General features: G+C 46.2%; 1 protein-coding gene across 1 annotated transcript in view; it reads right to left on the bottom strand.

The window, feature by feature from the left end:
* Positions 1-1273: 1273 nt before the first annotated feature.
* The window catches only part of TSGA10IP (testis specific 10 interacting protein), a 246307-nt gene continuing 220876 nt past the window's right edge, over positions 1274-26704 (bottom strand). Inside the window, exons 7-8 of the mRNA XM_030220147.1 lie at positions 17808-17911; positions 1274-1404 (exon numbers count right to left, since the gene is read on the bottom strand). Of these exons, the coding sequence (XP_030076007.1) occupies positions 1311-1404; positions 17808-17911 (198 nt within the window). The 3' untranslated portion in view covers positions 1274-1310. The remainder of the gene's footprint in view (positions 1405-17807; positions 17912-26704) is intronic.

Here is a 26704-nt window from a genome sequence, read left to right as displayed (position 1 = left end):
CGAAAATAAGCCTGATAGTAACATAGTAGATGACGACAGATAAAGACCTGTATGAAGTGATACATCATATGTATACCTGATCTTGATTAATCCTTGCCATTTTTAGGGCATAGTCCGTAGAAGTCTGCCTGGCACTGGTCTTGTTCTAAAATTTCTGACGTTGTCAAAGCCCCTGAATAGCTCCATTACAGCCCATCCAATGTGTGCCTAGTTTTTATATTAAGCAACTCCAAAGGGAGCGTAGCCATGGGAGGGGCATGGGTAGGTTGAGAGTGTGCCAAGCAATTGGGCATGCAGTTATGAAATACTGTCATTTACGCACCTAAATGCCATTACTTGGGCATAAGCATTTATACCAGCATTTGACAGGCATAAATCCTCACAATCAAAGTTAGGTATGCAATGCACACTAAGCTAGTATTCTCTAAGGACTGCTCCACTTGGAACAGCCTTTATAGAATTCACGCTTAGCACTGATCCTTCCACCGTATAACTTTAGGCAACTTACACAGAATTCCCCCATTAATGCTTTTTGACCGATGGAAATACCTTTTAAAATTAACACTTTTGTTACTGTATTACTATGTTACTCTGCCTTCTGTCCTGAATAAACTCAGAGGGCAATATTCAGCCCGACGAAGTCAGTAGTTTTAAGACATTGACTAACACAGGCTGAGCTGAGCTCAGATATTCAATGACAGGCCATGTCCAAGCACCCGGAAGCTAACCATATTCAGGTCGGTGTGTGGTTAGCTTGGTGGATGAAGTTAGAACAGCCTTTTTGCTGTCCTAAATTTATCTGCTTACTTAACCAGTTAGCAGACTGAATATTGCCGCTAACCAGTTAAGGACCAGCTCTATCCAAGCTCCACCCATGGACTGCCCCAGCACTAACAGGATAGTGCTGTGATGGTCAGAACCAATATTCAGCTGCACTGCCCAGTTAAATACTGCTGAATATTGCTTGACATGGCACTGAGTGCCATTTAACTGGGCAGGAGCCTCTCTTGCCCGGTTAAATGGCTTTGAATATGGGGCCCTCAATTTTCATATCTTTCATGAATAGCTGGGCCAAACGTTGGATGAAATTACCCCAACAATGGTTTCACCAACATTCAGGAGATAGGCCTATGCAGTCAGATAATGATTAAGAAACAAGAGGAATTTGGACAGCTTTATTTGTTTTCACAGTTGTACCTCCAAACTGGATTTAGCTCAATAACAACTCACAGTTATTTTAATATCAGCCCTTTTACTTCTGCTCCTAGGCTGCACATGCAGCTCCTCCCTTTGGTATGTTCCATTTGTCATTAGTGAGCCTCCATCTCATGCCAACATCGGCAGTCACCCTCTTGTTCTAGACGCACAGTCTGTGGCCTCATCCCCTTCTTGTTCAGCTGATCCCTATGATAAATTTGAAAATGCATACATATATTTAAATTTTCTACTGCCATTGGTTTTGAATTCTAGACATGTAACATTCTCTATAATTCAGCCATTTCACCCCAAGAATTGGTATGGCTTATTTATTTATTTATTTATTTATTGCATTTGAATCCCACATTTTCCCACCTCTTTGCAGGCTCAATGTGGCTTACAAATACATCATGACTAGTGGAACTATATTAGCACATAGACATTTAGTGTTACATAAGGATCTTGGGCAACATGATAATGATAGAACATGAAAATAGTACAAAGCAGATATTGTAAGACAGTGTTGAATATATGTGGATGAGTTGTGTATGTTCACATTGGTTGATCTTTGTGGTATGCCTTGTTAAAGAGATGGGTCTTCAGCAGTTTGCGGAAGTCCGTTAGTTCGTAAATCGTTTTTAAGTTGCGCGGCAATGCGTTCCATCACTGTGTGCTCAAGTAGGTAAAGTTTGACGCGTGCATTAGTTTGTATTTTAGACCTTTGCAGCTAGGGAAGTGCAGATTAAGGAATGTGCGGGATGATCCCTTGGCATTCCTGGGTGGTAAGTCTATCAGGTCTGACATGTAGGCTCGTGCATCTCCGTGAATGATTTTGTGGACTAGGGAGCATATTTTGAACGTGATGCGTTCTTTAAGTGGGAGCCAGTGTAGTTTTTCTTGTAAGGGTTTAGCGCTTTCATATTTCGTTTTACTGAATATGAGTCTAGCTGCAGTGTTCTGGGCTGTCTTTTTAGTTAAGAGTTAGGATTAGGGTTAGATGTTGGAAACACGCAGAATGACCTACCCCAGAACATGAGCAGCAAAGGCAGTAGCAATGTAGCCTTCCCTCACACAGAACTTCAAAGGGGAACCAACCCCACTCCACTATCTACCCCCAAGCAATTTATTCCTCAGTCTCTCCATGTAACTACTCACTCATAGGCCTTTTCGTCTGCTGCAACCCAACTCAGTGGGCTGTCCCTGGATATTCAGCCATACAGTGCTGTTGAATATCCCTTCTGACCATCGTGGCACTGTGCAGTTAGTGATGGAGCAGTCTTTGGGCAGAGTTGGGGAGAAGCCAGCAATGTAAGAACCAATCATATTCAGTGCTGGTACCCATATAGCTAACCAGGCAGATATGACCACATGAAAGGCAGTCCTATCTTTGCCCACTTGGATATGCAGCAGGTGCTGGCTGAATATCAGTCAGTATATGTTATCAGGGAGTGCAGGCTCTGGCCCTGCATTCCTCTGAATTTCCCAATACAAGTTCAAAACAGACCTGAGATTCCACACTTCTTTAAAGCAGTTAACAATCTTTATTGTCTCCAAGCACAGAGCTAAAATCTTTTGCTTCCTTTAACATAGGAGCACAACACTTATTAGGGCATCTTAAGAACAGACTCATCTTCCCCTTTCCAAATACACACAGGGTTCTCAAATCTCCTCCTTTCCAAACCTATGCGCTGCTTGACAAGCGCTTCACAGGTGGATAGTTAGTCTAGTTAGACAGGCAGCTTCCTGCTCTCATCTGTTTGTTTGCTTTCAATCAGCACATTCTAAATATAATACCCAGACTTAGGTTAAACAGGCATGGCTCCTGGATTACTGGATTCATGGCTCGGAGAAGTCTTTAGTGCATGCCAGGGTTTACTACTTGCTCGTTAATGGCTCATTAAGGGCTCGTTAAGTTTAATGCATCTGACCCTTTCCTTCTCAGGGCCAGATGCACCAAACTTAATGAGCCATTAACGAGCAAGTAGTAAACCCTGGCATGCACTAAAGACTTCTCCGAGCCATTTTTCGACGACGGTAGCAGCTAACGAAAACGGAATGCAGATGAGCAAATTGTGTAGAAACCCTATTGTAATGAGATGCACTAACCTTTTCCGATTGCCTTAACGTTGGAAAATCTAACAAGAGGTCTGTACCTCTCGTTGGGGCTGCGCGGGATTGAAAAATTGCTACAAAAGTAACAAAAACAAATAATCGGTGGAAAAAAAGTCAAGTGCTCGTCAGGGACATCCTTTATGGATGTCCTTCACTCAAAAAAAAAAAATAGCGCTCCGCTTCAAAAAAGACATCCATTTTGGCCGTCATTCCCCCGCCCCCCCCCCCCCCCCAATAATAAAAACATCCCTTTTGGCTGTGCTTCACTCAACTGAGAGATCTGGAAGTCTCTGAGCCAATCACAATGCATTTAGCTGAGCTAAACGTGCTGTGATTGGCTCAGAGACTTCCAGGTCTCTCAGCTGAGTGAAGCACAGCCAAAAAGAACGTTTTTATTATTGCGGGGGGGGGGGGGGGGGGGGATGACGGACAAAATGGACTTTTTTTTGGATGGGTGTCTTCAACTGCATTGTCCTCTGGATCGAGCCGCATCAGAGGGGGTGAGCGGCGCGGTGTCTTCAGGTGGCGTATTTGGCATACGCAGAGCAGCCAGCATAACGCTTAGCTGCTCTGCGCGTGCTTGACCGGCGGCCGACTGTTTAATGATGGAATAGAGAATGCAAGTGAGCTACAACGAGCAGCTCATTTGCATTCCCTTTCCTTACCGATTCGCTAAGGGAATCGGTAAGGGAAGGGCTCTAACAATTGTTTAGTGCATCTTGCCCTCAGTTCCTTTTAACAACCTAGGAATATGGTTGCTAACTGGCCAGTATTCAACCGGCCTGGCCAGTTTTTGGAAGGCCAGGCTGGCTGCAGGCAGACCCCTCAAACCGACAATTAAAAAGACATTTTTTTCCCCTTCAGTCCATGTAGTAACGAGCAGCTGCCAGCCAGCCTCCACTACCCTGACAACATCCGTCCAAGATGGTCAGGCCGGCTCTCGGCATCAGAGAATCCCTGACTCTCGCTCCTCACTTTAACTTCCTCCCCAAACCTCAAAGCGGATATGAAATCTCATCCCCATTGTTTCCTTCCCCTATTTCCTGCAATCTTCCCATGTCAGCAGTGTGCCTGTCTTTCTCTCTTCCTCCAACGCCTCCCCCCCCCCCCCCAGCACCTCCTTTTTCTCTCTTTTCCCCCTTGCTCCCACTCACCCTGTTGCTGTTTTCTCAGATTGGGCGGTATGCCGGTATTATTTCTACAAGGAGAGACACACGGGACAATTTTTCTGTGCATGCTGCCACAAGATCAGCTGCTCCTGCCCAACAATGCAGGAAGTTTACATCAGAGGGGCGGGAGCAGCTGAGCTTGTGGTAGCACGTGCAGGAAAATGGTCACATGCGTATCTGCTTGTAGAAATGATACGGCCCAACCTGGAAAACAGCAACAGGGTGAGCAGGAGGGAAGAGGGAAGAAAGAGAAAGGAGAGGTGCTGGATGGATGGGATGGGGGAAGAGAAGGAGAGAGAAATGCTAGATCAGGATGAAGGAAAAAGACATGAGAGAGAGAAAGAGAGAGAGAGAGAGAAGAGAAAGAGAGAGAGAAGAGAGAGAGAGAGAGAGAGGGAGAGGTGGGGTAATGCTTTAATGGGAGAGAATAGATACAGAGTGAGAGTATCAACCCATCTCCCTCCTCCCCTTCCTTTCCAAGTTACTTGAACGCGCCGTTTACTGCCGCTGTCTTGACTTTCTCTCATCTCATGCTGTTCTTGACCCACTCCAATCTGGCTTTCGCCCTCTTCATTCAACTGAAACTGCACTTACAAAAGTTTCCAACGACCTGTTCATGGCCAAATCCAAAGGTCTCTATTCTATCCTCATCCTTCTCGATCTATCCACCGCTTTTGACACTGTTGATCACAGCCTACTCCTTGATACGCTGTCTTCATTTGGATTCCAGGGCTCTGTTCTTTCCTGGTTTTCCTCCTACCTCTCGCTTCGCACCTTTAGTGTACACTCTGGTGGATCCTCTTCCACTTCTATCCCTCTACCAATTGGTGTACCACAGGGTTCTGTTCTCGGTCCTCTCCTGTTCTCCATCTATACTTCTTCCCTTGGCTCTCTAATATCATCCCATGGCTTTCAATACCATCTCTATGCTGATGACTCCCAAATCTACCTCTCTACCCCTGAAATCTCAACCAGCATCCAGATCAATGTCTCAGCCTGCCTATCTGATATTGCTGCCTGGATGTCTCAACGACATATGAAGCTTAACATGGCCAAAACCGAGCCTCTCATCTTTCCCCCTAAACCTACCTCTCCTCTCCCCCCTTTCTCTACTTCGGTGGATAGCACTCTCATTCTCCCTGTCTCATCAGCTCGTAACCTTGGGGCCATCTTTGACTCCTCTCTCTCCTTCTCTGCCCACATTCAGCAGATTGCCAAAACCTGTCGTTTCTTTCTCTATAACATCCACAAAATCCGTCCCTTCATCTCTGAGCACTCTACCAGAACCCTTATCCACAGTCTTATCACCTCTCGTCTTGATTATTGTAACGTACTTCTCACCGGCCTCCCTCTTAGCCATCTCTCTCCTCTTCAATCAATCCAAAACTCTGCTGCGTGACTCATTTTCCGCCAAAGTCGCTATGCCCACATTAGCCCTCTCCTTAAGTCACTTCACTGGCTCCCTATCCGTTTCCGTATTCAATTCAAACTTCTCCTATTGACCTATAAGTGCATTCACTCTGCTGCTCCCAGTACCTCTCCACTCTTGTCTCCCCCTACGTCCCCTCTTGAGTACTCCGTTCTGTAGATAAATCTCTCTTGTTTGTCCCTTTCTCCTCTACTGCTAATTCAAGACTCCGTTCCTTTTATCTTGCTGCACCTCACGCCTGGAATAGACTTCCCGAGTCTATACGTTGTAGTGAGGGAAGGCAACATAGACACTTTGCAGATCCTGGGGATATAGAACTACCTTACCCACAATGCCAGGGGGGGGGGAAGGGATGAAAAAGCAGCCGGGAAACCCTGACATGGAATCCTCCCCTAGAAAGGAAAGCAGGACACAGGGAGGAAAACCGTTATATCAGAGGGTGGCCAGTAGAGGGAGCAGCAATGCTAAAACTCCGTTTCCATGGTTAAGAAATCAATATAGGATTCCATCCACCTGAGAGGAGGGAGAGAAAAGGTGCAGGCCAGCTGATGGGAGGGAGGAATTAAGTGTCATGAAGGGTGGAGAGGAGCCTGATTGGATGGAGGGCATAGAAGAGGGAATGGAATTACCTGCAGGGGAGAACTGTTTGGAAGAGCAAATACCCATGGACTATGAGAACACCAATGACCAAAGTTTGCAAGTCTGAAGGAATGGCAGTGGGTGGACACAGAGTGAAGTAGCTGTGAAGCGGGAGGTGTGCTGCCCAGCCTGCAGTACTCTGAGAGAAAGGTATTCAGAGAGCAGGTGATTTTTTTCTTTTTCTTTGCTGTTTGCATGGACTATACTTAAAGAGACTTGAACTGTGTTTCTAAAGAAAAGGTCTGAGAGTTTTCCCTTCTCTAGGAGAACTCTAGAGCGGTCAGCTATATTTTGGGACTGCTGAGAGGTTTATGTAAACTGTCTCTAAATTAAAGACTGTGGATTTTGAAGGAAGTTTGGTGGACTTTTGGATTGTGTGAAAGATGGAGGCTCCAACCCAGGAGGACAGAGCTGGGAACATTGTCTGCCCCACACTGAGGACCACGAGGATTACAACGTCTAGCCCCGTCTTTGGTCGTTTTCAAGTCCAAACTCAAAACCCACCTCTTTACCACTGCATTTGATTCCTAACTCACTTGCCCTGTCCTTTATCCTCACCTCTTTATTTCCTATCCTTAATTATTCTGTCTGTTTACCTGTCTTATCTAGATTGTAAGCTCTTTGAGCAGGGACTGTCCTTTGTGTATGGTGTGCAGCACTGCATATGCCTTGTAGCGCTATAGAAATGATAAGTAGTAGTAGTAGTGAGAGTGAGAGACTGGGGTAATGCTGGATGAGGTGATGTGAGACAGAGAGATAGAAGGAATAATGCTGATTAGGGAGAAGTGAGACAGAGAGGGAGAGGAGGTAATGATGGAGGAGAAGATACACATACAAGCACCTACACACCCACCCACCCCCCCACACACACAAAAGAGAGAGATGGGGCAGTGCTTGATGGGAGAAGCGACAGAAAGAAAGAAAGAGAGATGGGGTAATGCTTGATGGGAGAGAAGGGACCAAGAGAGAGAGAGTGAGAGATGGGGTTAATGCTAGATGGGGTGAGTGAGTAAGAGGAGAGAGAGAGAGAGAGAGAGAGAGAGATTGGAAGTAATGCTGAATGGGGAGAAGTGAGACAGAGAGGGAGAGGAGGTAATGCTGGATGGAGGATATGAAACACACACACACAGAAAGAGAGAGACTGGGTAATGCTGGATCGGAAGAAGAAACAGAGAGATATAGATAGATAGAGATGGGCTAATGCTGGATAGGAAAGAGGGACATAGAAGACTTCGAGATACTACTACTACTACTACTACTACTACTATTTAGCATTTCTATAGCGCTACAAGGCGTACGCAGCGCTGCACAAACATAGAAGAAAGACAGTCCCTGCTCAAAGAGCTTACAATCTAATGAGACAAAAAATAAATAAAGTAAGCAAATCAAATCAATTAATGTGAACGGGAAGGAAGAGAGGAGGGTAGGTGGAGGCGAGTGGTTACAAGTGGTTACGAGTCAAAAGCAATGTTTAAGAGGTGGGCTTTCAGTCTAGATTTAAAGGTGGCCAAGGATGGGGCAAGACGTAGGGGCTCAGGAAGTTTATTCCAGGCATAGGGTGCAGCGAGACAGAAGGCGCGAAGTCTGGAGTTGGCAGTAGTGGAGAAGGGAACAGATAAGAAGGATTTATCCATGGAGCAGAGTGCACGGGAAGGGGTGTAGGGAAGGACGAGTGTGGAGAGATACTGGGGAGCAGCAGAGTGAGTACATTTATAGGTTAGTAGAAGAAGTTTGAACAGGATGTGAAAACGGATAGGGAGCCAGTGAAGGGTCTTAAGGAGAGGGGTAGTATGAGTAAAGCGACCCTGGCGGAAGATGAGATGGGCAGCAGAGTTTTGAACCGACTGGAGAGGGGAGAGGTGACTAAGTTGGAGGCCAGCAAGAAGCAGATTGCAGTAGTCTAAATGAGAGATGACAAGGGTGTGGATGAGGGTTTTGGTAGAGTGCTCGGAAAGAAAGGGGTGGATTTTACGGATGTTGTAAAGAAAGAAACGACAGGTCTTGGCAGTCTGCTGGATATGAGCAGAGAAGAGAGAAGAGTCAAAGATGACCCCAAGGTTTCGAGCTGAGGAGACAGGGAGAATGAGAGAGCCATCAACAGAAATAGAAAACGGGGGGAGCGGGGAGGTGGGTTTGGGGGGGAAAATGAGAAGCTCGGTTTTGGTCATATTTAATTTCAGGTGGTATTGAGACATCCAGACAGCAATGTCAGACAAGCACGCTGAAACTTTGGTTTGGATGGAAGGTGAGATATCAGGGGTAGAAAGGTAGATTTGGGAGTCATCAGCATAGAGATGGTAGGAAAAGCTATGGGATGAGATTAATGAACCAAGGGAAGAAGTGTAGATAGAAAAGAGGAGGGGACCAAGAACAGAACCCTGAGGTACGCCGACAGGCAGAGGGATAGAAGTAGAAGAGGATCCACCAGAGTGAACACTAAAGGTGCGGAGGGAGAGGTAGGAAGAGAACCAGGAAAGGACAGAGCCCTGGAATCCAAGTGAGGACAGGGTATCGAGAAGTATGCTGTGATCGACAGTGTCAAAAGCAGCGGAAAGATCAAGAAGAATGAGAATGGAATATTGACCTCTGGATTTAGCCAGTAATAGGTCATTGGAGACTTTAGTAAGCGCAGTTTCGGTTGAGTGGAGAGGGCGAAAACCAGATTGTAGTGGGTCAAGAATAGCATGTGAGGAGAGAAAATCAAGGCAGCGGCGGTGAACAGCACGCTCAAGTAATTTGGAGAGAAAAGGAAGGAGGGAGATGGGTCGGTAATTAGAGGGACAAGTAGGGTCGAGTGAAGGCTTCTTAAGGAGAGGTGTGACCACAGCATGTTTAAAGGCAGCAGGGACAGTCGCAGTGGAAAGTGAGAGGTTGAGAATGTGACAGATAAAAGGAATAAGAGCAGGAGAGATGGCATTAAGAATGTGGGTGGGAATGGGATCAGAGGAACAGGTGGTACATTTTGAGGAAGAAAGGAGAAGTGTAGTTTCCTCAATAGTAACTTCAGGAAAGGAGGAAAGGGAATGAGGGGAAGGAGAGAGAGGGGAACGGACTAGTGGAGGGAGAGGTGGTGAGGTAGAGAAAGCAAGGTTTATCTTTTGAACCTTGTTGTGAAAGAATTTAGCAAGGGTCTGAGGAGATAATGAAGGGGGAGTTGGGGGAGGGGGCACCTTGAGGAGAGAGTTCAATGTGGTGAAGAGAAGTCGAGGATTAGAGCCAAGAGAGTTGGTCAGTTGGATATAATAATCCTGTTTGGCACGTGAAAGAGCAGATTGGAAGGAGGTCAGCATGAACTTAAAGTGTAAGAAATCAGCAACGGCCCGAGATTTCCACCACAGGCATTCGGCGGAGCGGGTACAGGAACGTAGGTAGTGGATATCAGAAGTCAGCCAAGGTTGGGGTTTTGTACGCCTTACAGGGCGGGTCATCAAAGGTGCAAGAGTGTCTAAGGCAGAGGATAGAGTATTGTTGTAAGATGAAACAGCTTCGTTGACAGACGTGGATGGTGCCACAGTAGAGAGGAGGTTTGAAACATGGGAGGATAGAGATGAAGGGTCAATATCGTGAAGATTCCTAGATAAATTAGATAAGATAGGATGGGACTGGGAGGGAGGAGATTTAAGTGTGAAAGTTATAAGATGGTGATCAGAGGAGGGAAGATCAGAGGCAAGGAAACTAGAGGGTGAACAGTTGGAGGAGAAGATGAGATCAAGACAGTGACCATTTTGATGAGTGGGGGAGGTGGAGCATAGTTGGAGATTAAAGGAGGACGTTAAAGCGAGTAACTTGGAAATATAAGAGTTGGAAGGATCATTAGCAGGAATATTAAAGTCACCAAGGATGAGAGAGGGGGAGGAAGGATTATGGAAGAAGGCAAGCCAGGCGTCAAAGTCACTGAGAAAGGATGAAAGGGACTTATCAGGGGGACGATAAATGACCGCTATTCGAAGAGGCAGAGGAGAGAAAAGGCGGATAGAGTGGACTTTAAAGGAGGAAAAACAGTGAGATTGAGGTGGAAGAAGGGGTTGAAATCTGGAGGGAGAGAGAAGTAGTCCAACACCGCCCCCACGGCCAGCAGGGCGAGGAGTATGTGACAATAGATAACCGCCATGACACAGGGCTGCGACTGAAGCAGAGTCATCAGGGCAGAGCCAGGTTTCTGTTATGGCGAGCAGATGGAGGTGACGCGAGATAAAGAGGTCCTGGATATAGGCGAGTTTGTTACAGATAGAGCGGGCATTCCATAGGGCGCAAGAGAAGGGCAGAGAAGAGGAGGGGAGTAGAGAAATAGAGATGAGGTTAGAGAGGTCACGGTGAGATCTGTAGAGTTGGGATAATAGTTGGTGAGGGGGGCCAGGATTGGGATTGATGTCACCGGCTGAGAGTAAGAGAAGGAGTAAAAGAGAGCGGAGGAGAGTAGGAGAGGTGTGGCCACGAAGGCGAGAGGTATTTAGGTGGAATGGGGAAGGCAAAATGGACGGAAGAAAGAGGCGGAGATTAAAAGCCAAGAAGGAGGAAGAGGGTAGGAGAGAAGGTGAGGTGATGAAGTCGATGGATGGGCAGTGAGTTCCTGTAGCGGAGAGAGGTAGGGGGTGAGGGAAAAGATTAGGAAGGGACAGGGCTAGGAAGAGAATGTGAATAGGGGCCATAAATGACTGAGGTACTTTAGCAACTGGGAAGAAGATTAGATGTAAAGAGAAAAAAGAGAAATATGCCCCGCGCGCCATTAGGTGCGCGGCACCTAGAGCGGAGGCCCTGAGTGGATCGGAGTGGACCTGGGTGTCACCCCAGAGAAGGCTGTAAGGATATGCAGATGAGCTGCAAGTCCTCCACAGCACCTGAAAGGCAGCCGGTGGTAGAGCTGGGCACCTCTCAGCTGAGGAAAGGCTTACCAGGGGTTAGGCCGAAGCCAGCATTCCTCCCCCTGAGGGTCGCCTGATCCTAGCTAAAAAGCACCTGGAAACTCTGTGCACTTGGAGTGAAGGCCCTGGGAAGATCGGGGTGGAACTGTAGTCACCCCGGATACAGCTGTAAGGATATGCAGATAAGCTGCAAGTCCTCCACAGCACCTGAAAGGCAGCCGGTGGTAGAGCTGGGCATCTCTCAGCTGAGGAAAGGCTTACCAGGGGTTAGGCCGAAGCCAGCATTCCTCCCCCTGAGGGTCGCCTGATCCTAGTCAAATACTGAATGAAACAGAGAAAGGGATGAGGTATTGTTATGGGGTGAAGTGAGAAGAGAGAGGGAGGGAGGGAGGGAGGGAGGGAGGGAGAGATGTAATTCTGGATGAGGTGAAGTGAGCCAGAGAGAGAGTGAGAGAGAAAAAGAGAGATGTAATACTGGATGGGGAAGGGAGATGGGTTAGTGCTGGATGTGGAGAAGAGAGAGAGAGAGAGAAAGAAAGGAAGAAAGGAAGAAAGAAAAAGAAAGAAAGAAAGAAAGAAGAAAGAAAGAAAGAAAGAAAGAAAGAAAGAAAGAAAGAAAGAAGGGGGTAATTCTGGATGGAGAGAGAGAGAGAGAGAGAGTATACTGAATTGGAGAGACTAAGAAATAAGAGGAAAGGAATGAGAGGGCCTGGGTAGAGTGAAAGACATGGAACGCTGTAGGTAGATGCAGTGAATAAAGGGAGATTGAAGACTGGATAGTAAGAGTGAATGAAATTTGAATGGATAGAGAGAAAAATAGAAAAAGGTTTAAAGGAAAAGATCAGTGTCAGATGAATGTAGTGGAAGAAGTGAAGAAAACAGGAGGAGAAAGAAGAAAAACAAACAGGAGACTCTGGAAAGAGAACTAAGAGAAGAGAGGAAAGCAGTAACCAGAGACTAGAACCTACATAGTTAGAAAAATTAAATGGCCAGACAACAAATTTAGAAATTCTTTTTATTTTGAATGTACAGTGAAGTAGTGCGGTAGCAAAGTTTAGTCTACTTTAAAGGTTAATACATTAAAATAAAGCAAAAAATAGAAAATAAGGTGATATCTTTTCATTGGGAAGAACAATGCTGGAAGGTGTAGCAAAGGACTTGGGGCGGAGCATGGAGGTGGAGCAAGGGGGGAGCATGGGTGGGGCAAGAGGAGGGACATAGGGCAGGGCAGGTGTCAGTTTTTTCTGTTAAGAAGTTGGCAACCCTACCTAGGAACCGTATGGCCTTCCCCCAATTAGCCAGGCTTCTACCTCCCCACACTATCCAACACTTAACTGTTTGTCTTCACCTGAGAAGGGCTGAGATCTTTCCAAGTCCTACTCCAGGCACACAATGCAGCCAGCTGCACAGCTCCCTTTGCCTCCCTGCCTTACCAGACTCCTGGGAGGTGGAGGGGGGGGGGGGGGGGGGGGGGGAGGAGAAGCTTTGGGTCCACACTCCATCCAACTAACAGGGACTATTATTCCCTTTCACACCATTACCAGCCTTCTTCCTGTCCTTGGATTCCACCTGCTGCAGGCCTCTCTGTCTCACACAGCTCCTTATGTGGAAACCTCTTTTCCTTTAGGAAGGCTGCAGGGTGTAGCTCCTTCCCAGAGAAACCCTCTCATCCTTCTTGCCTCTGGGAACTGGCCCTCCCTTCTAATGGGCTCCTTCCTTCCCTCTTACTTCTAGGCAGGGGCGTAGCCAGACTACAGGTTTTGGGTGGGCCTAGGCAAGAAGTGGGTAGGCACCAAGTGCTCTCTCCCCCCCCCCCCCCCCCACCAAACAAATATCTCAGCAGGTGAGAAAACGCTAATTTCTACCTTTTCAGTCTGCAGTAGGCATGTGCAGAAAACTGAACATGAGCAGGTGCCGGTATTGTGGAGAGTACTGTTTTCGTTACCATCAAGAGGAAGTCTTCAGCTGGCTGAGCTTGGGATCCCCACCAGCTACCACCAAACGTGTGCTACTGTTGGGTGGCCTGAGCCCTAAGTGGGTGGGCCCTGGCCCACCTATGGCTACGCCACTGCTTCTAGGGAATCCAACCCTTCCTTTGCAGTGGACCTCTATTCTCTGCTGGATTGTTACTTTTAACAAGAGTATGCTCTCCAGTCACACCCTCTCTCTCTCTTTCTCCTACTAACCCTAACATAGGCAGCCGTAAAATACAGCTGCCTCGCTAAAATTTAGCAAATTGCTAATAGCCAGCAATGCAGAAAGGGAATCGCATTCAAATGAGCTGCACGGATCCCCCTTTGTGCATCCTCGTTGTTTGCGAGTTCAAGGTGTCAAATGGATTTGACAGCTCTGATGCACTGGACCTCCCCAACCCCACATTTAAAAAAAAGTTTTACCCTGATGTTCCATTGGACCCTGACCACCCCAATATTTTTTTCCAGTGGACAATGACCTCCCCCACAACCCCCCGTGACCCTACAAACCTTTTTTTTTAAATTTTCATGGTGGTCCAGTGGACAGAACTCCTTCCCCTGTGTGTGCACACACCCCCCTCCATGCCCCTCCCTGTACCTTTACAACAAGGTGGAGACAGGAGGGCAGGAGCAACGGCTCCTCCCCCTGCCTTGGGCCCATCTGGAACAAAATGGCGGTGCTCAGGCCCTGCCCAGTGCATTCTGGGATGCACTGGGCAGGGCTAAACATCATATAAGGAGATTTTTCCCTTATATGGTATTTAGGACTGTCCGGTGCATCCCAGAAGAGAAAGGGGTGGGTGCCTGCACAGGGGAAGGGCACCACCAGGGAAAATTTTTAGAAAAGGTTCTAGGGTCATGGGGATGGGGTCGCGGTAAACTGGACCACAAGGGAAAGTTTAAAAAAAGATTGGGGTCAGGATCCACTTGACCACCTGGGAAATAAAGAAAACAAGATGCAGGGGGTTGTTGTGGTCCATTGGACCAGCAGGGAAATTTTCCAAAAATTTTCAGGGGGGGGGGGGGCACCAGGAGATGAGAGGTAGGAAGCACAAGCAGGCAGTGGTGTAGCAGGGCGGGGCGGTGGGGGCGGTCCACCCCGGGTGTCAGCGGGTGGGGGGTGCTTCACTCCCGCTGCTCCCCTTTCCTTTAAAAAAAACTTTGTAACGCGGAGTTGCAGGCAGGCAGCGCCTCGCGTCTGCCCTGCTTGTAAAAGAAGAAGTAAATCCATTCTCCTCGACGTCGAGCCTTCCTTCACTGAGTCCCGCCCTCCTCTGAGGTAACTTCCTATTTCCGTGAGGGCAGGACTCAGTGAAGGAAGGCTCGACGTCGAGGAGAATGGATTTACTTCTTCTTTTACAAGCAGGGCAGACGCGAGGCGCTGCCTGCCTGCAACTCCTCACAAATTCTTTTTTAAAGGCAGGGTGGGAGCAGGAGAAGCTGGTAGGTGGGTCGGGTTGGGTGGGGGGGGGGGTGCCCAGATGGGAGAAGGGGATGGGTGGGGAGCCCAGAAGGGAGAAGGGGTGCCCAGATGGGAGAAGGGGAGCCCAGATGGGAGAAGGGGATGGGTGGAGTGCCCAGATGGGTGGGGTGCCCAGATGGGAGAAGGGGTGCCCAGAAGGGAGAAGGGGATGGGTGGGGAGCCCAGATGGGAGAAGGGGTTGGGTGGGGAGCCCAGATGGGAGAAGGGGTGCCCAGATGGGAGTAGGGGTGCCCAGAAGGGAGAAGGGATGGGTGGGGAGCCCAGATGGGAGAAGGGGTGCCCAGATGGGAGAAGGGGATCGGTGGGGAGCCCAGAAGGGAGAAGGGGATGGGTGGGGAGCCCAGATGGAAGGGGATGGGTGGGGTGCCCAGATTGGAGAAGGGAAGCCCAGATGGGAGAAGGGGATGGGTGGGGTGCCCAGATGGGAGAAGGGGATGATTGGGGAGCCCAGATGGGAGAAGGGGATGGGATGGGGTGGGGATGGGGTGGGGAGCCCAGATGGGAGAAGGGGAGCCCAGATGGGGGGTTCCCAGATGGGAGAAGGGGATGGGGTGGGGGCTCTCAGATGGGAGAAGGTGACTGGGGTGGGGAGGAGAGGGGATTCTCAGATGGGAGAAGGGGGCTGGAACTGGGGTCTGAGAAGATGCCATGCCTGGAGCTGCTGGGAAAATGGGGCATGCCTGGGTCAGGTGGGAGAATGGGTCTGGGGCTGAAAAGGAGAGCCCTAATGCAAGGTATGTGGATGAAGAGGGCTGAAAAGGAGGGTAGGTGGGATAAGGGGGCTTGTAGTGGGACTGGGGGCTGAAAAGGGGCAGGGGCTGAAACCTACTACTACTACTACTACTACTACTATTTAGCATTTCTATAGCGCTACAAGGCATACGCAGTGCTGCACAAACATAGAAGAAAGACAGTCCCTGCTCAAAGAGCTTACAATCTAATATTGTAGATTGTAAACCGTGGGGACTGGGGGCTGAAAAGGAGACAGGGAGAAGTGGCTGGGGCTGAAGCTCAGGACTGGTGAGAGAAAAGGGCTGGGGTTGAAACTGGGGGCTGAACAGGGAGAAGTGGTTGGGGGCTGAAGCTCGGGACTAGTGAGAGAAAAGGGCTGGGGTTGAAACTGGGGGGCTGAAAAGGGGACAGGGAGAAGTGGCTTGGGGTTGAAGCTTCGGACTGGTGGGATAGTGGGACTGGAACTGGGGGCTGAAAAAAAGGGGCAGAGAGAGGGGACAGATCCTGGATGGAAGGGGGAGTGAGAGGGAGGGCAGACCCTGGATGGATGGGAGAGGGAGGGCAAATGGTGGATTGAAGGGGCAGAGAGAAAGGGCAGACAGTGAATGGAAGGGGGAGGGAGAGAGGGCAGACAGGGGCAGATGGCGGATGGAAGGGGCAAAGATAGAGGGCAGATGTAGATGGAAGGCACAGGGAGAGAGGGCGGACATTGGATGGAGAGGACAGCAGAGAGGGCAGACACTGGATGGCAGAGAGAGAACAAAGACAGATGCTGGATGGAAGGAAGACAGTGGAAAGCAGATACCAGAGACAACAAACTGTAAATAAAATATATATTTTTATTTTTTTTGCTTTAGGATAAAGTAGTATTGTAGCTGTGTTACATGTTTATAATAGAACATGTAAACAAGGTAATCTTTTTATTGGACTAATTTTAATACATTTTGGCTAACTTTCGGAGAACAAAATCCCCTTCCTCAGGTAAGGATAGGATACTGTAAGCACTATACTGTATTGACCTGAGGAAGGGTGTTTTGGCCTCTGAAAGCTAAATGTATTAGTCCAATAAAATGGTATTATTTTATTTTCTATATTTGTTTTATTTCTATTTGTTAATTTGTAAAGTGGTGATTGGTTCAAATTTACAGCTGCTGTCTTTATATTTTGCACAGTACTATGGGACATTTTCTGTTTCTGTGGTGTTGCATTGTAAGCAGAATCTGGCACCTTGGGGGTTCAGTTTAATTTTTGTCTAAGTAGGGTGTTTCTGTGTTTGTGAAAAAGACATGGCTTTCAGTTGGCATTGACTGTGCAGGATCGACGATCTGTACTATTCTGTCTGGTTTCGTTTTACAATAGGTGAATTGATGTTCTAGTGCTCACTGTAGTGTTTAAGATGCTTTCCTTTTCCTTGTGTGACTCGTACAAATTACTGCTTATGGTATGGTAGAATTGCTCTGTAGGTCCTGAGTGTTTTGTATTTCGATTTGCCTAGTACTAGATTTGGGGGGGTGTTAAAAAATGACCGGCCCCGGGTGTCAACTACCCTAGCTACGCCACTGCAAGCAGGTAGCCTTTATAGCTTCCTGATTGTGCTTCTCTCCTTTCCGACAGCTCCAAAGCAGCCGTAAAATGTGCTTGTTAAATTAGGGCTGCTCTGGAGCTGTGCATCCCCTGGAATACACATTAGTCTATGAATGAGCTCATTAGAAAACTAATGAGCTCATTGTAATACATTTTCATGGGGTTCTCGGTGGCTGCTAACAGCACATGTTAGAGCCATGTAAACGTTTGCTTTAGACTGGCTAGAACCAGTCTAAAGCAAACATTAATAGCACAGTAAGCTTTGTGCATCTGGTCCATAGTCTGCTTTGAGTGGGGGAAGTGTGTAGGGTTCCTGCCTCCAGGTTTTCATTTGTTCCCAGTCTTACTATCTCCTCTTACACCAGTATTAAAATGGAACTTTTTGGCGCACTCTTGTTTTTTTCTCCATGTCCTGGGGAGCTGACTGCTTCAGCCCGTCACAATGTATAACTTTCAGGTCAGTGGCTGATCCAGGCATTCAATTCTGGTGTCCGGACAAGGCCCTAACATTAAATATCTAGGTTAGATTCAATCCACGGTGGTCAGTGGCTTTAAAACTGCTGACTGCCACAGATTGACTATTGAGTGGAGTATGTATAGACACTGGCATCTGACACAATTACTCACGTCAGTTTATGGTCTTGCAGCTCCCCAGATTCTTGTTGCCATATGGACTCCTCATCAAAGCCTAGGTCTGCCAAAAGCCTGCAGATATGCCTCTTCAGTGCTGGCTGCAGATTATTCCAAAACAACCCAGAAGAAAGAGGATGATATCAGCATTAAGGTGGCCACCAGCACATCACCAGTAAGCAAGACATTCCCGTAGAAAACGCTGTACCAAACACAACCGTATTTAAATAGCTGAACTTCCTCTGGATTTTCTCACTAGTAGATACACAGTGGCTAGTCTTTAAAAATATACTGACCATCCATCCTGAATATCAACTACTTTTTTTTTTCAATTTCAAATTACATATTATTTACATAAATATGTAACAACAAACAATTCCAAGTCCAGATCAATGAGAAGACAGGAGATGGTCAAATTAGGAAAAATAAGAACCAAAAAGCAATCTGATGTAATTTAAACATCAATTCTAGGTACCAGTTTTTAAGACCCCAATCCCCCATCTAGTTGACAGAAACCAAAGAAAAATACAGGCAACAACTTACTTTATTTTCTAGCAATAATTGCTCCAGTTGTGCTGGATCAAAAAATACATAATTAGAATCAGGGAACTTGATTAAACACTTGCAGGGGAATTTCAAAAAGAAACTAGCCCCCTGCAAGATTACTAAACTTTAATTGCAAAAAAAGCTCTTCTATGTAGCAATATAACATGAGCTATATCTGGAAAAATTTGCACCTTTATTTCATAGAAAAAAAAAATCTTTTTTCTTGAAGTAAGCTTTCATCACAGAAAGTTCATCATTTTCACATGTAAGAGATACCAGGAAGGTGGCACGTTCAGATATGCCATTCTGAGAAGACTCTTTATTGAATAAGCTTTATTTATGTTGGAAAGGCATGTTATTTTGAGTTCTACCTACACATCTCTGGAGTTTCTGACGAAGAGAAATCGAAACCCTGCAGAGTTGAACTTGTAGAGGTTTTAGGTGGATTACAATTATATTTACTTGGAACTTATGATTGAACATTAGAAGTTATAACACCGAGAGGGAGTCCCACGAATGTTTGTGACTACCCCACAGTGTGTTATTGAGAGGAGGAATTTTGAATCATAAAGAAGACATCAATATGGATTACTCCTGCTCAAGTTAAGTGCCCCTTATTTAAGAAAGCTGAAAGAGAAAAAATATATAACCCTTGAGGTTTGGTGCTAGTGAATGTTCGTCAGTGCGGGAACATGAGAGAATAGTTATTTGTATTCTTCTATCACATATATACGCACTTGATTGCAAACCACGCGTTAACAAGTACGCAAGCACACAATGCATTCTTCTACCATGTATGTACGCACATGATTGCAAAATCATGTGCATATCTAAAGTCCGGAAATGGCAATCGCCATAACGACAAATGTAAGCCACATTGAGCCTGCAAATAGGTGGGAAAATGTGGGATACAAATGCTACAAAATAAATAAATAAAAAATAAAATTTGTGTATGAAAGTTTATTTAAGAACACTGGGTGTTTTGCTCACTTGAGAAAATTGAAAATCACGGAGTGTACTATAATAGAGAAGCTTGTCCACCCTTAGAGGTTTAAATCGCTGCGGCGTATCCTCGCTTGGGTGAGTTTTTATTCTGAGATCACTCCTATAAATATATTAATTATTGTTTCAGCTGTTCAGCTGTTGGATTATTCTCTCATTGATTCCCTGCACTGATTGGAATCCTGGTTCTTTATGATTTGAACATCTTTATTGAATAACACATCAAAGCCTCCCTCCTGATGATTCACACGTGTTATATTTTTAGGCAAATAATAACACACAAAAATTGGAATCTTGTCAGACTCAGCTAACAACAAAACCTCCTTGAGATATTGCTTAAACAGAATCTCTGCTGCAAAAGAGGGCAAGCTGAAAAATTCAAGATCAGAATACTTTTAATCTCATTTAATTCTTCATAGATTCTAATTCTATGCAGATTCAAAGAGTTTTTAATTCCCAAAGTACTTAATTGCAATGTAGTTATTTAAGTTTCTTGCATTGTTAAGCAAGTGTCTAGTTTCTGGATCCTGTTTCCAGATCCCCCAACTTAGGAAACCATACTTTGTGCGAAATCACACTAGTTCTTCCAATCCACAAAAAATCTACCAAATATCCAGTAATGTCTCATCACTGGTAGACGCACTGGGTTCTGGAACAGAAAATTCTGTCCAAACTGTATGCTTCAGTGAAATAGACAACAAACTGGAAGATGACAACACTGGTAGCTAGGGGATAGAATATTCTCCTCTCAGTGGAGACATGTCACCATCTTGGGAAGGACTTGATTCTACTGGCCTTAAGGTGGGAAGTGGAGAGAGTCTATCGCCTGAACTGAGGGATACCCCAGAGACAGAGTTCAGTGACAAAGCTGCTGGAGGATCCTTAGTCACTAATTTCAGATGTTTACCTTTTGAACTTGTAACTTTTCCAGAGCCACTAGAGCCCTTACCTTTCTCCATTCTTTTAATCATATTATAAAATTCAGAAAAAGTATCTCAGTCAATAAAATCTTCAGAAAAGACAATCTCCAGGCTTTAGGTTTCTCATGGACTTGTAATCTATAGGCGGCCCCTTTAGATAATGTCATGGGACTGACTGGCACACAGGTACCTTGTTTTCTCCTGTCTCCCACCCAAAGGCAGGAGCAGGTGCAACTTGTACCCTTCAGATGACAACTGGTGCATCCAACCAGCAATGGCAGTGGCAGAATCTTCTGGAGCCATTCCTGGCACACAGGTACCTTGCTCACTCCTGTCCCCCAAATATCAGCCAGATATCAGATAGCAGTGTGGAATCCTTGTGGATAGAAATTCCATGTGTGAAGGAAAAGAGTATACTGGTAGGACTGTACTACCGTCCACTAGGACAGAATGGACAGACAAATGAGCAAATGTTTACAGAAATTAGGAAAGCTGACAAATTGGGCAACATTATAATAATGGGTGATTTCAGTTACCCCAATATTTTTTTTGTTACATTTGTACCCTGCACTTTCCCACTCATGGCAGGCTCAATGTGGCTTACATATTGTATACAGGTACTTATTTGTACCTGGGGCAATGGAGGGTTAAGTGAGTTGCCCAGAGTCACAAGGAGCTGCCTGTGCCTGAAGTGGTAATTTAACTCAGTTCCTCAGTTCCCCAGGACCACAGTCCACCACCCTAACCACTAGGCCACTCCTCTACTGGATAAATGCTACATCACGGAGTGCTAGGGAGGTAAAATTCTTAGATGTAATAAATGACTGCTTCTTGGAGCAACTAGTCCAAGAACCAACAAGAAGGGGAGCTATTTTAGATCTAGTCCTTAGTGGAATGCATGGCATGGAATGAGCGGTAACAGTGTTGGATCTGCTGGGAGATCATAACATGATCAAATTTGAGCTGATATCTGGAGTGACGTCATTAAAGAAATCTACGGTAGCAGCATTTAATTTTCAAAAGGGTGACAGGGGCCTGGGGAAAGGAAGAAGCGATATGGATCACCTTAAAAAGAGATGATAGAACCTCTGTCTATGTGGGTGTTGTCTACAGACCTCCGAAACAATTGGAGAAATTAGATAAAGATCTGTTCGCGGATATTCAAAAGTTGGGAAAGAAGAGAGCGGTGCTGTTGCTGGGATATTTCAATCTGCCGGTTGTAGATTGGAAGGTTCCATCTGCGGAATCGGAAAGAAGTAGAGAAATCGTAGATGCTTTCCAAAGTGCTCTGCTCAGACAAATGGTGATGGAACCCACGAGGGAGGGAATGACGCTGGTTCTGGTGCTCACAAATGGGGATAGTCAAATGTCCGAGTGGGTTTGATATGACAGCTGAAGTGGAGGGCGGTCACTCAAAACTCAAAGTCCTGGATTTCAAGCATGCTGACTTTAGTAAAATGGGGGAATACCTGATGGTTTGGGAGGACATACGAGAAGTGGAAGGGCAATAGTCCAGGTTGAAAGAAACTATAAATAGGGCCACAAACCTTTATGTAAGGAGAGCAAGAGAAAAAGGAAACTGATATGGTTCTCCAAGCAAGTCACGCAGGGGCGTAGCAATGGGTGGGCTTGGGTGGGCCCAGGCCCACCCAATCATGGCTCAGGCCCACCCAGTTTCGCTTCTCTCGCCCCAACGCCGATCGTCAGTCAGGTGCCTGCCTTGCTTGCCTTACTCCCGTTCCCCGCGGCATGCAGACCGGTGCCACAACGAAATTTCTGTCGCCAGTGTTGCAGCTCGGCTGGAGGACACCTAGTGGTTTGCTGGCTCAGGTTCGCAGCGCTCGCCAGAGCCGTTTGTTATTTTTTAAAGAATTTTGGGAGCCGGTTGTTAAAGTTTAACAACCGGCTCCCAAAATTTGGGCTGGGGTGGCTCAGGTCCCTTCCTGGCAGCATCAGCTCCAGCTGCCCTGTGGCGGGACGACTTACTGAGTCCAAATCCGACCCTCACAGCAAAACTAAAAACAGTATGAAACCGTGCGCGGGTCCCATAGCCCTGCACGCGCCGCTGCCGGCTCCCTTCCTCCTCCCTCTCCAAAACGGGAAGTTACATCCTGAGGGGAGGGAGGAGGAAGGAAGCCGGCAGCGGCGCGTGCAGGGTTACGGGCCCCGCGCACGGTTTCATACTGTTTTTAGTTTTGCCTGCCACAAGCATGAGGATCGCAGGCAGCTCAAGGTTCTTGCTGTTCAGGCCACCGAAGTACCGGCCAGGGAGAAGAAAGGAAGCTGGCAACAGTGAATGCAGGGATGCAGCCATAGGAGCCAACTTTTCAAAATGATTGGGGGTGCTAAGCCCATGGAAATAACCCCTTTCTGGACACGTACAAGGAATTTTCTCAATATTGGGGGTGCTCAAGCACCCACAGCACCCACAAAGTCGGCTCCTATGGCTGCAGCTCAAAGAGGTTACATTGAGAACAGAAGAGTCAAGATTCCTCAGAGGTTTGTCTGTCTCTTTCCCCTACCCTGCACAGCCATCATCCCAAACAAAGCAAACAGTCGTTTGAGCTGCTGCATCCATGTTGGCGTTCTTTAATGTTGGTAGCATGTTTATTTAATCTCACTTATATGTTCAAACATGCCAGCTTTTCATAGGTAGAGTAGTAAATTGTTATAAATCGTAATTAGTGTGTCATTTGGAGGAGGGGCTGGTTATAGGGACACTCTAGCACCTATTGTTTTCTTGCAGAGATTTTTTTTCTCCTGGAAAGAGCCACTAAAACAGATATCATATTATGAGAATCAGGTGCTCAACATCCAGAGTTTCTATCTATTTATTTACTTATTTTAAGTTATTTATGACATTTATATTCCTACATTAAACATGGATTAGATTGAAACCTGGGAGCATTTAAAATCTTTTTTTTTTTTCTGTGCCTAGATCAAAAGAGAAAGATAGTCGACATCCCTGCCAGCAAAGGTATGCTTTGCATGCTCGAATTGGGGGGCGGAGGGGAGAGTGAGGAGTGCGTTGCCCTCCAATCCACCTCGGCCTCCCCCCCACCCACCCCCCACCCCCACACACACATTGTACGGCTGGCTATGCCTGGAGAGAGAGCCTGTGCTTAAGATTTGCAACATAGACTCTAAGAAGCTTCCTTGCAGGATTTTCTGTTACTTCACAAAGTACCTTGAGGTGAAGGGATTTTGTGTTGCTATTATTGAGGTGCTACCCGAATTTAAATACATTTTTCCTATGGAAAGTTATAAGAGGAAACATTCTAGCTATGTTCTCTATATGCGACAAATTCCATAGTAGGTAGAAAAGGAAGAAGTCTTCAAAGGTATATTTACCAAATTTTAAATGTTTGATTAATACAGCTTAGTAAGGCATATATATTTATTATAATGTAAAATTGAAAGATATGTACCGAACCGTGGTCATTTTATTTTGTCAGCATCAGAAGGGAGATAGAGTAGAACTAGAGGAAGTGAAAAAGACTTCAACGTTTACTTAATCAGGCATTTGTTATAAAGTTTGAAGGATATATGCTATTGCTGTAATTATATTGCAGGATCCTGTCATGTGTATTGAGATGTTTGCCATTATTGCAGACTTATGTCTGGCCAAGTTTAAGATATGGGATAATGTAACTGTATTACAAATACCTGTTTTTCTATTAAGTATATATGTGGTTTATATCGATGCAGGGCAGCTGTTGAGCAGACTACTTAGAAATCCATCATTAAGTGCTACTCATACCTATATAAATAGTGCCCGCCCATATTAGCTCCAGGCCCACCCAAAATGTCAGGTCTTGCTACGCCACTGAGCAAGTGGCTGAGAAAATAAAGGCTAAAGAGTTGGCGTTCCAGAAATACAGAAAAACTCAAGAAGAGGAACACGGAAAGGAATACCAGATGAAACTGAAAGAAGCCAAGAGAGAGATATGTCTGGCGAAAGCGCAAGCAGAAGAACAAATGGCTAGAAAGGTAAGGAGGGGTGACAAAAATTTTATTCAGGTATATTAGTGAAAGGAGAATGACTAAAAAGGGAATTATGAGACTAAAAGATGCTGCGAACTGCTAGATAGATAATGATGAAAAGGCAAATTTGCTAAATAGATACTTTTGTTCTGTTTTCACATAAGAAAATCCTGGAGAAGGACCGCGATTGACTGGCAAAAGTACATATGAGAATGGAGTCGATAGAACACCGATCATGGAAGAGAGTATGTATGAGCAACTAGGAAATCTAAAGGTGGACAAAGCCATGGGACCGGACAGGATCCACCCCAGGATATTGAGGGAGCTCAGAGAGGTTCTGGCGGGTCCTCTTAAAGATTTGTTTAATAAATCCTTGGAGATGGGAGAGGTTCCGTGGGATTGGAGAACAGCAGAGGTGGTCCCTCTTCACAAAAGTGGTGATAGGGAAGAAACTGGAAACTACAGGCCGGTAAGCCTCACTTTGGTTATTGGAAAAGTAATGGAAGCGATGCTGAAGGAAAGGATAGTGAATTTCCTGGAAGCCAATAAGTTGCAAGATCCGAGACAACATGGTTTTACCAAAGGGAAATCGTGCCAAACTAATCTCATTGAATTCTTTGACTGGGTGACCGGAGAATTGAATCAGGGACGTGCTGTAGACATAATCTACTTAGATTTCAGGAAAGCTTTTGACACGGTTCCCCACAGGAGGCTCTTAAATAAACTGGACAGGCTGAAGATAGGACCTGACGTGGTGAACTGGATTAGGAACTGGTTGATGGACAGACGCCAGAGGGTGGTGGTTAATGGAATTCACTTGGATTAGTGAAAGATGAGTAGCGGAGTGCCTCAGGGATCGGTGCTGGGGCCAATTCTGTTCAATATATTTATATATTTGTGAGTGACTTTGCCGAAGGGTTAGAAGGTAAAGTTTGCATTTTTGCTGACGATACTAAGATTTGTAACAGAGTGGACACCCGGGAGGGAGTGGAAAACATGAAAAAGGATCTGCGGAAGCCAGAAGAATGGTCTAAGGTTTGACAATTAAAATTCAATACAAAGAAATGCAAAGTGATGCACTTAGGGAGTAGAAATCCACAGGAGACAAATGTGTTAGCTGGTGAGAGTCTGATATGTACGGACGGGGAGAGGGATCTTGGGGTCATAGTATCTGAGGATCTGAAGGCGACGAAACAGTGTGACAAGGCGGTGGCCGTAGCTAAAAGGTTGCTAGGCTGTATAGAGAGAGGTGTGACCAGCAGAAGAAAGGAAGTGTTGATGCCCCTATATAAGTCATTGGAGTGGCCCCACCTGGAGTATTGTGTTCAGTTTTGGAGGTCGTATCTTGCTAAGGATGTAAAAAGAATTGAAGTGGTGCAAAGAAAAGCTACGAGAATGGTATGGGATTTGTGTTACAAGGCGTATGAGGAGAGACTTGCTGACCTGAACATGTATACCCTGGAGGAAAGGAGAAACAGGGGTGATATGATACAGACGTTCAAATATTTGAAAGGTATTAATCCGCAAATGAACCTTTTCTGGAGATGGGAAGGCGGTAGAACTAGAGGACATGAAATGAGATTGAAGGGGGGCAGACTCAAGAAAAATGTCAGGAAGTATTTTTCACGGAGAGAGTGGTGGCTGCTTGGAATGCCCTCCCGCGGGAGGTGGTGGAGATGAAAATGGTAATGGAATTCAAAAATGCGTGGGATAAACATAAAGGAATCCTGTTCAGAAGGAATGGATCCTCAGAAGCTTAGCCGAGATTGGGTGTCTTTCTCTGCCATCATTTACTATGTTACTATCCTGCTTATTTTCAAAAGAGAAGGCCGGCCATCTTCCAACACAAATCGGGAGATGGCCGGCCATCTCTCAAGTCCAGCGAAATTGGCATAATCGAAAGACGATTTTGGCCGGCCTCAACTGCAGTCCGTCGCAGGAGCGGCTAAAGTTTAAGGAGGCGGGTTGGAGGCATAGCAAAGGCAAGATGGGGTTAACACATGGCCGCCCTCGGCCAATAATGGAAAAAAGAAGGCCGGCCCTGACAAGCATTTGGCCGGATTTACTTGGTCCATTTATTTTTAGGACCAAGCCTCAAAAAGGTGCCCCAACTCACCAGATGACCACCGGAGGGAATCGGGGATGACCTCCCCGTACTTCCCCAGTGGTTACCAACCCCCTCCCACCCTAAAAAACAAAACAAAACATTTTTTGCCAGCCTCTATGCCAGCCTCAAATGTCATACCCAGCTCCATGACAGCAGTATGCAGGTCCCTGGAGCAGTTTTAGGGGTACTGCAGTGTACTTCAGGCAGGCGGACCCAGGCCCATCCCCCCCTACCTGTTACACTTGTGGTGGTAAATGGGAGCCCTCCAAAACCCACCCGAAACCCACTGTACCCACATGTAGGTGCCCCCTTTCACCCATAAGAGCTATGGTAGT

Source organism: Microcaecilia unicolor, chromosome 11, assembly GCF_901765095.1.
Source record: "Microcaecilia unicolor chromosome 11, aMicUni1.1, whole genome shotgun sequence".
Lineage (NCBI taxonomy): Eukaryota > Metazoa > Chordata > Amphibia > Gymnophiona > Siphonopidae > Microcaecilia > Microcaecilia unicolor.
The sequence above is the reverse complement of the archived record's forward strand: the minus strand, read 5'-3'. Positions and strand labels throughout refer to the sequence as shown.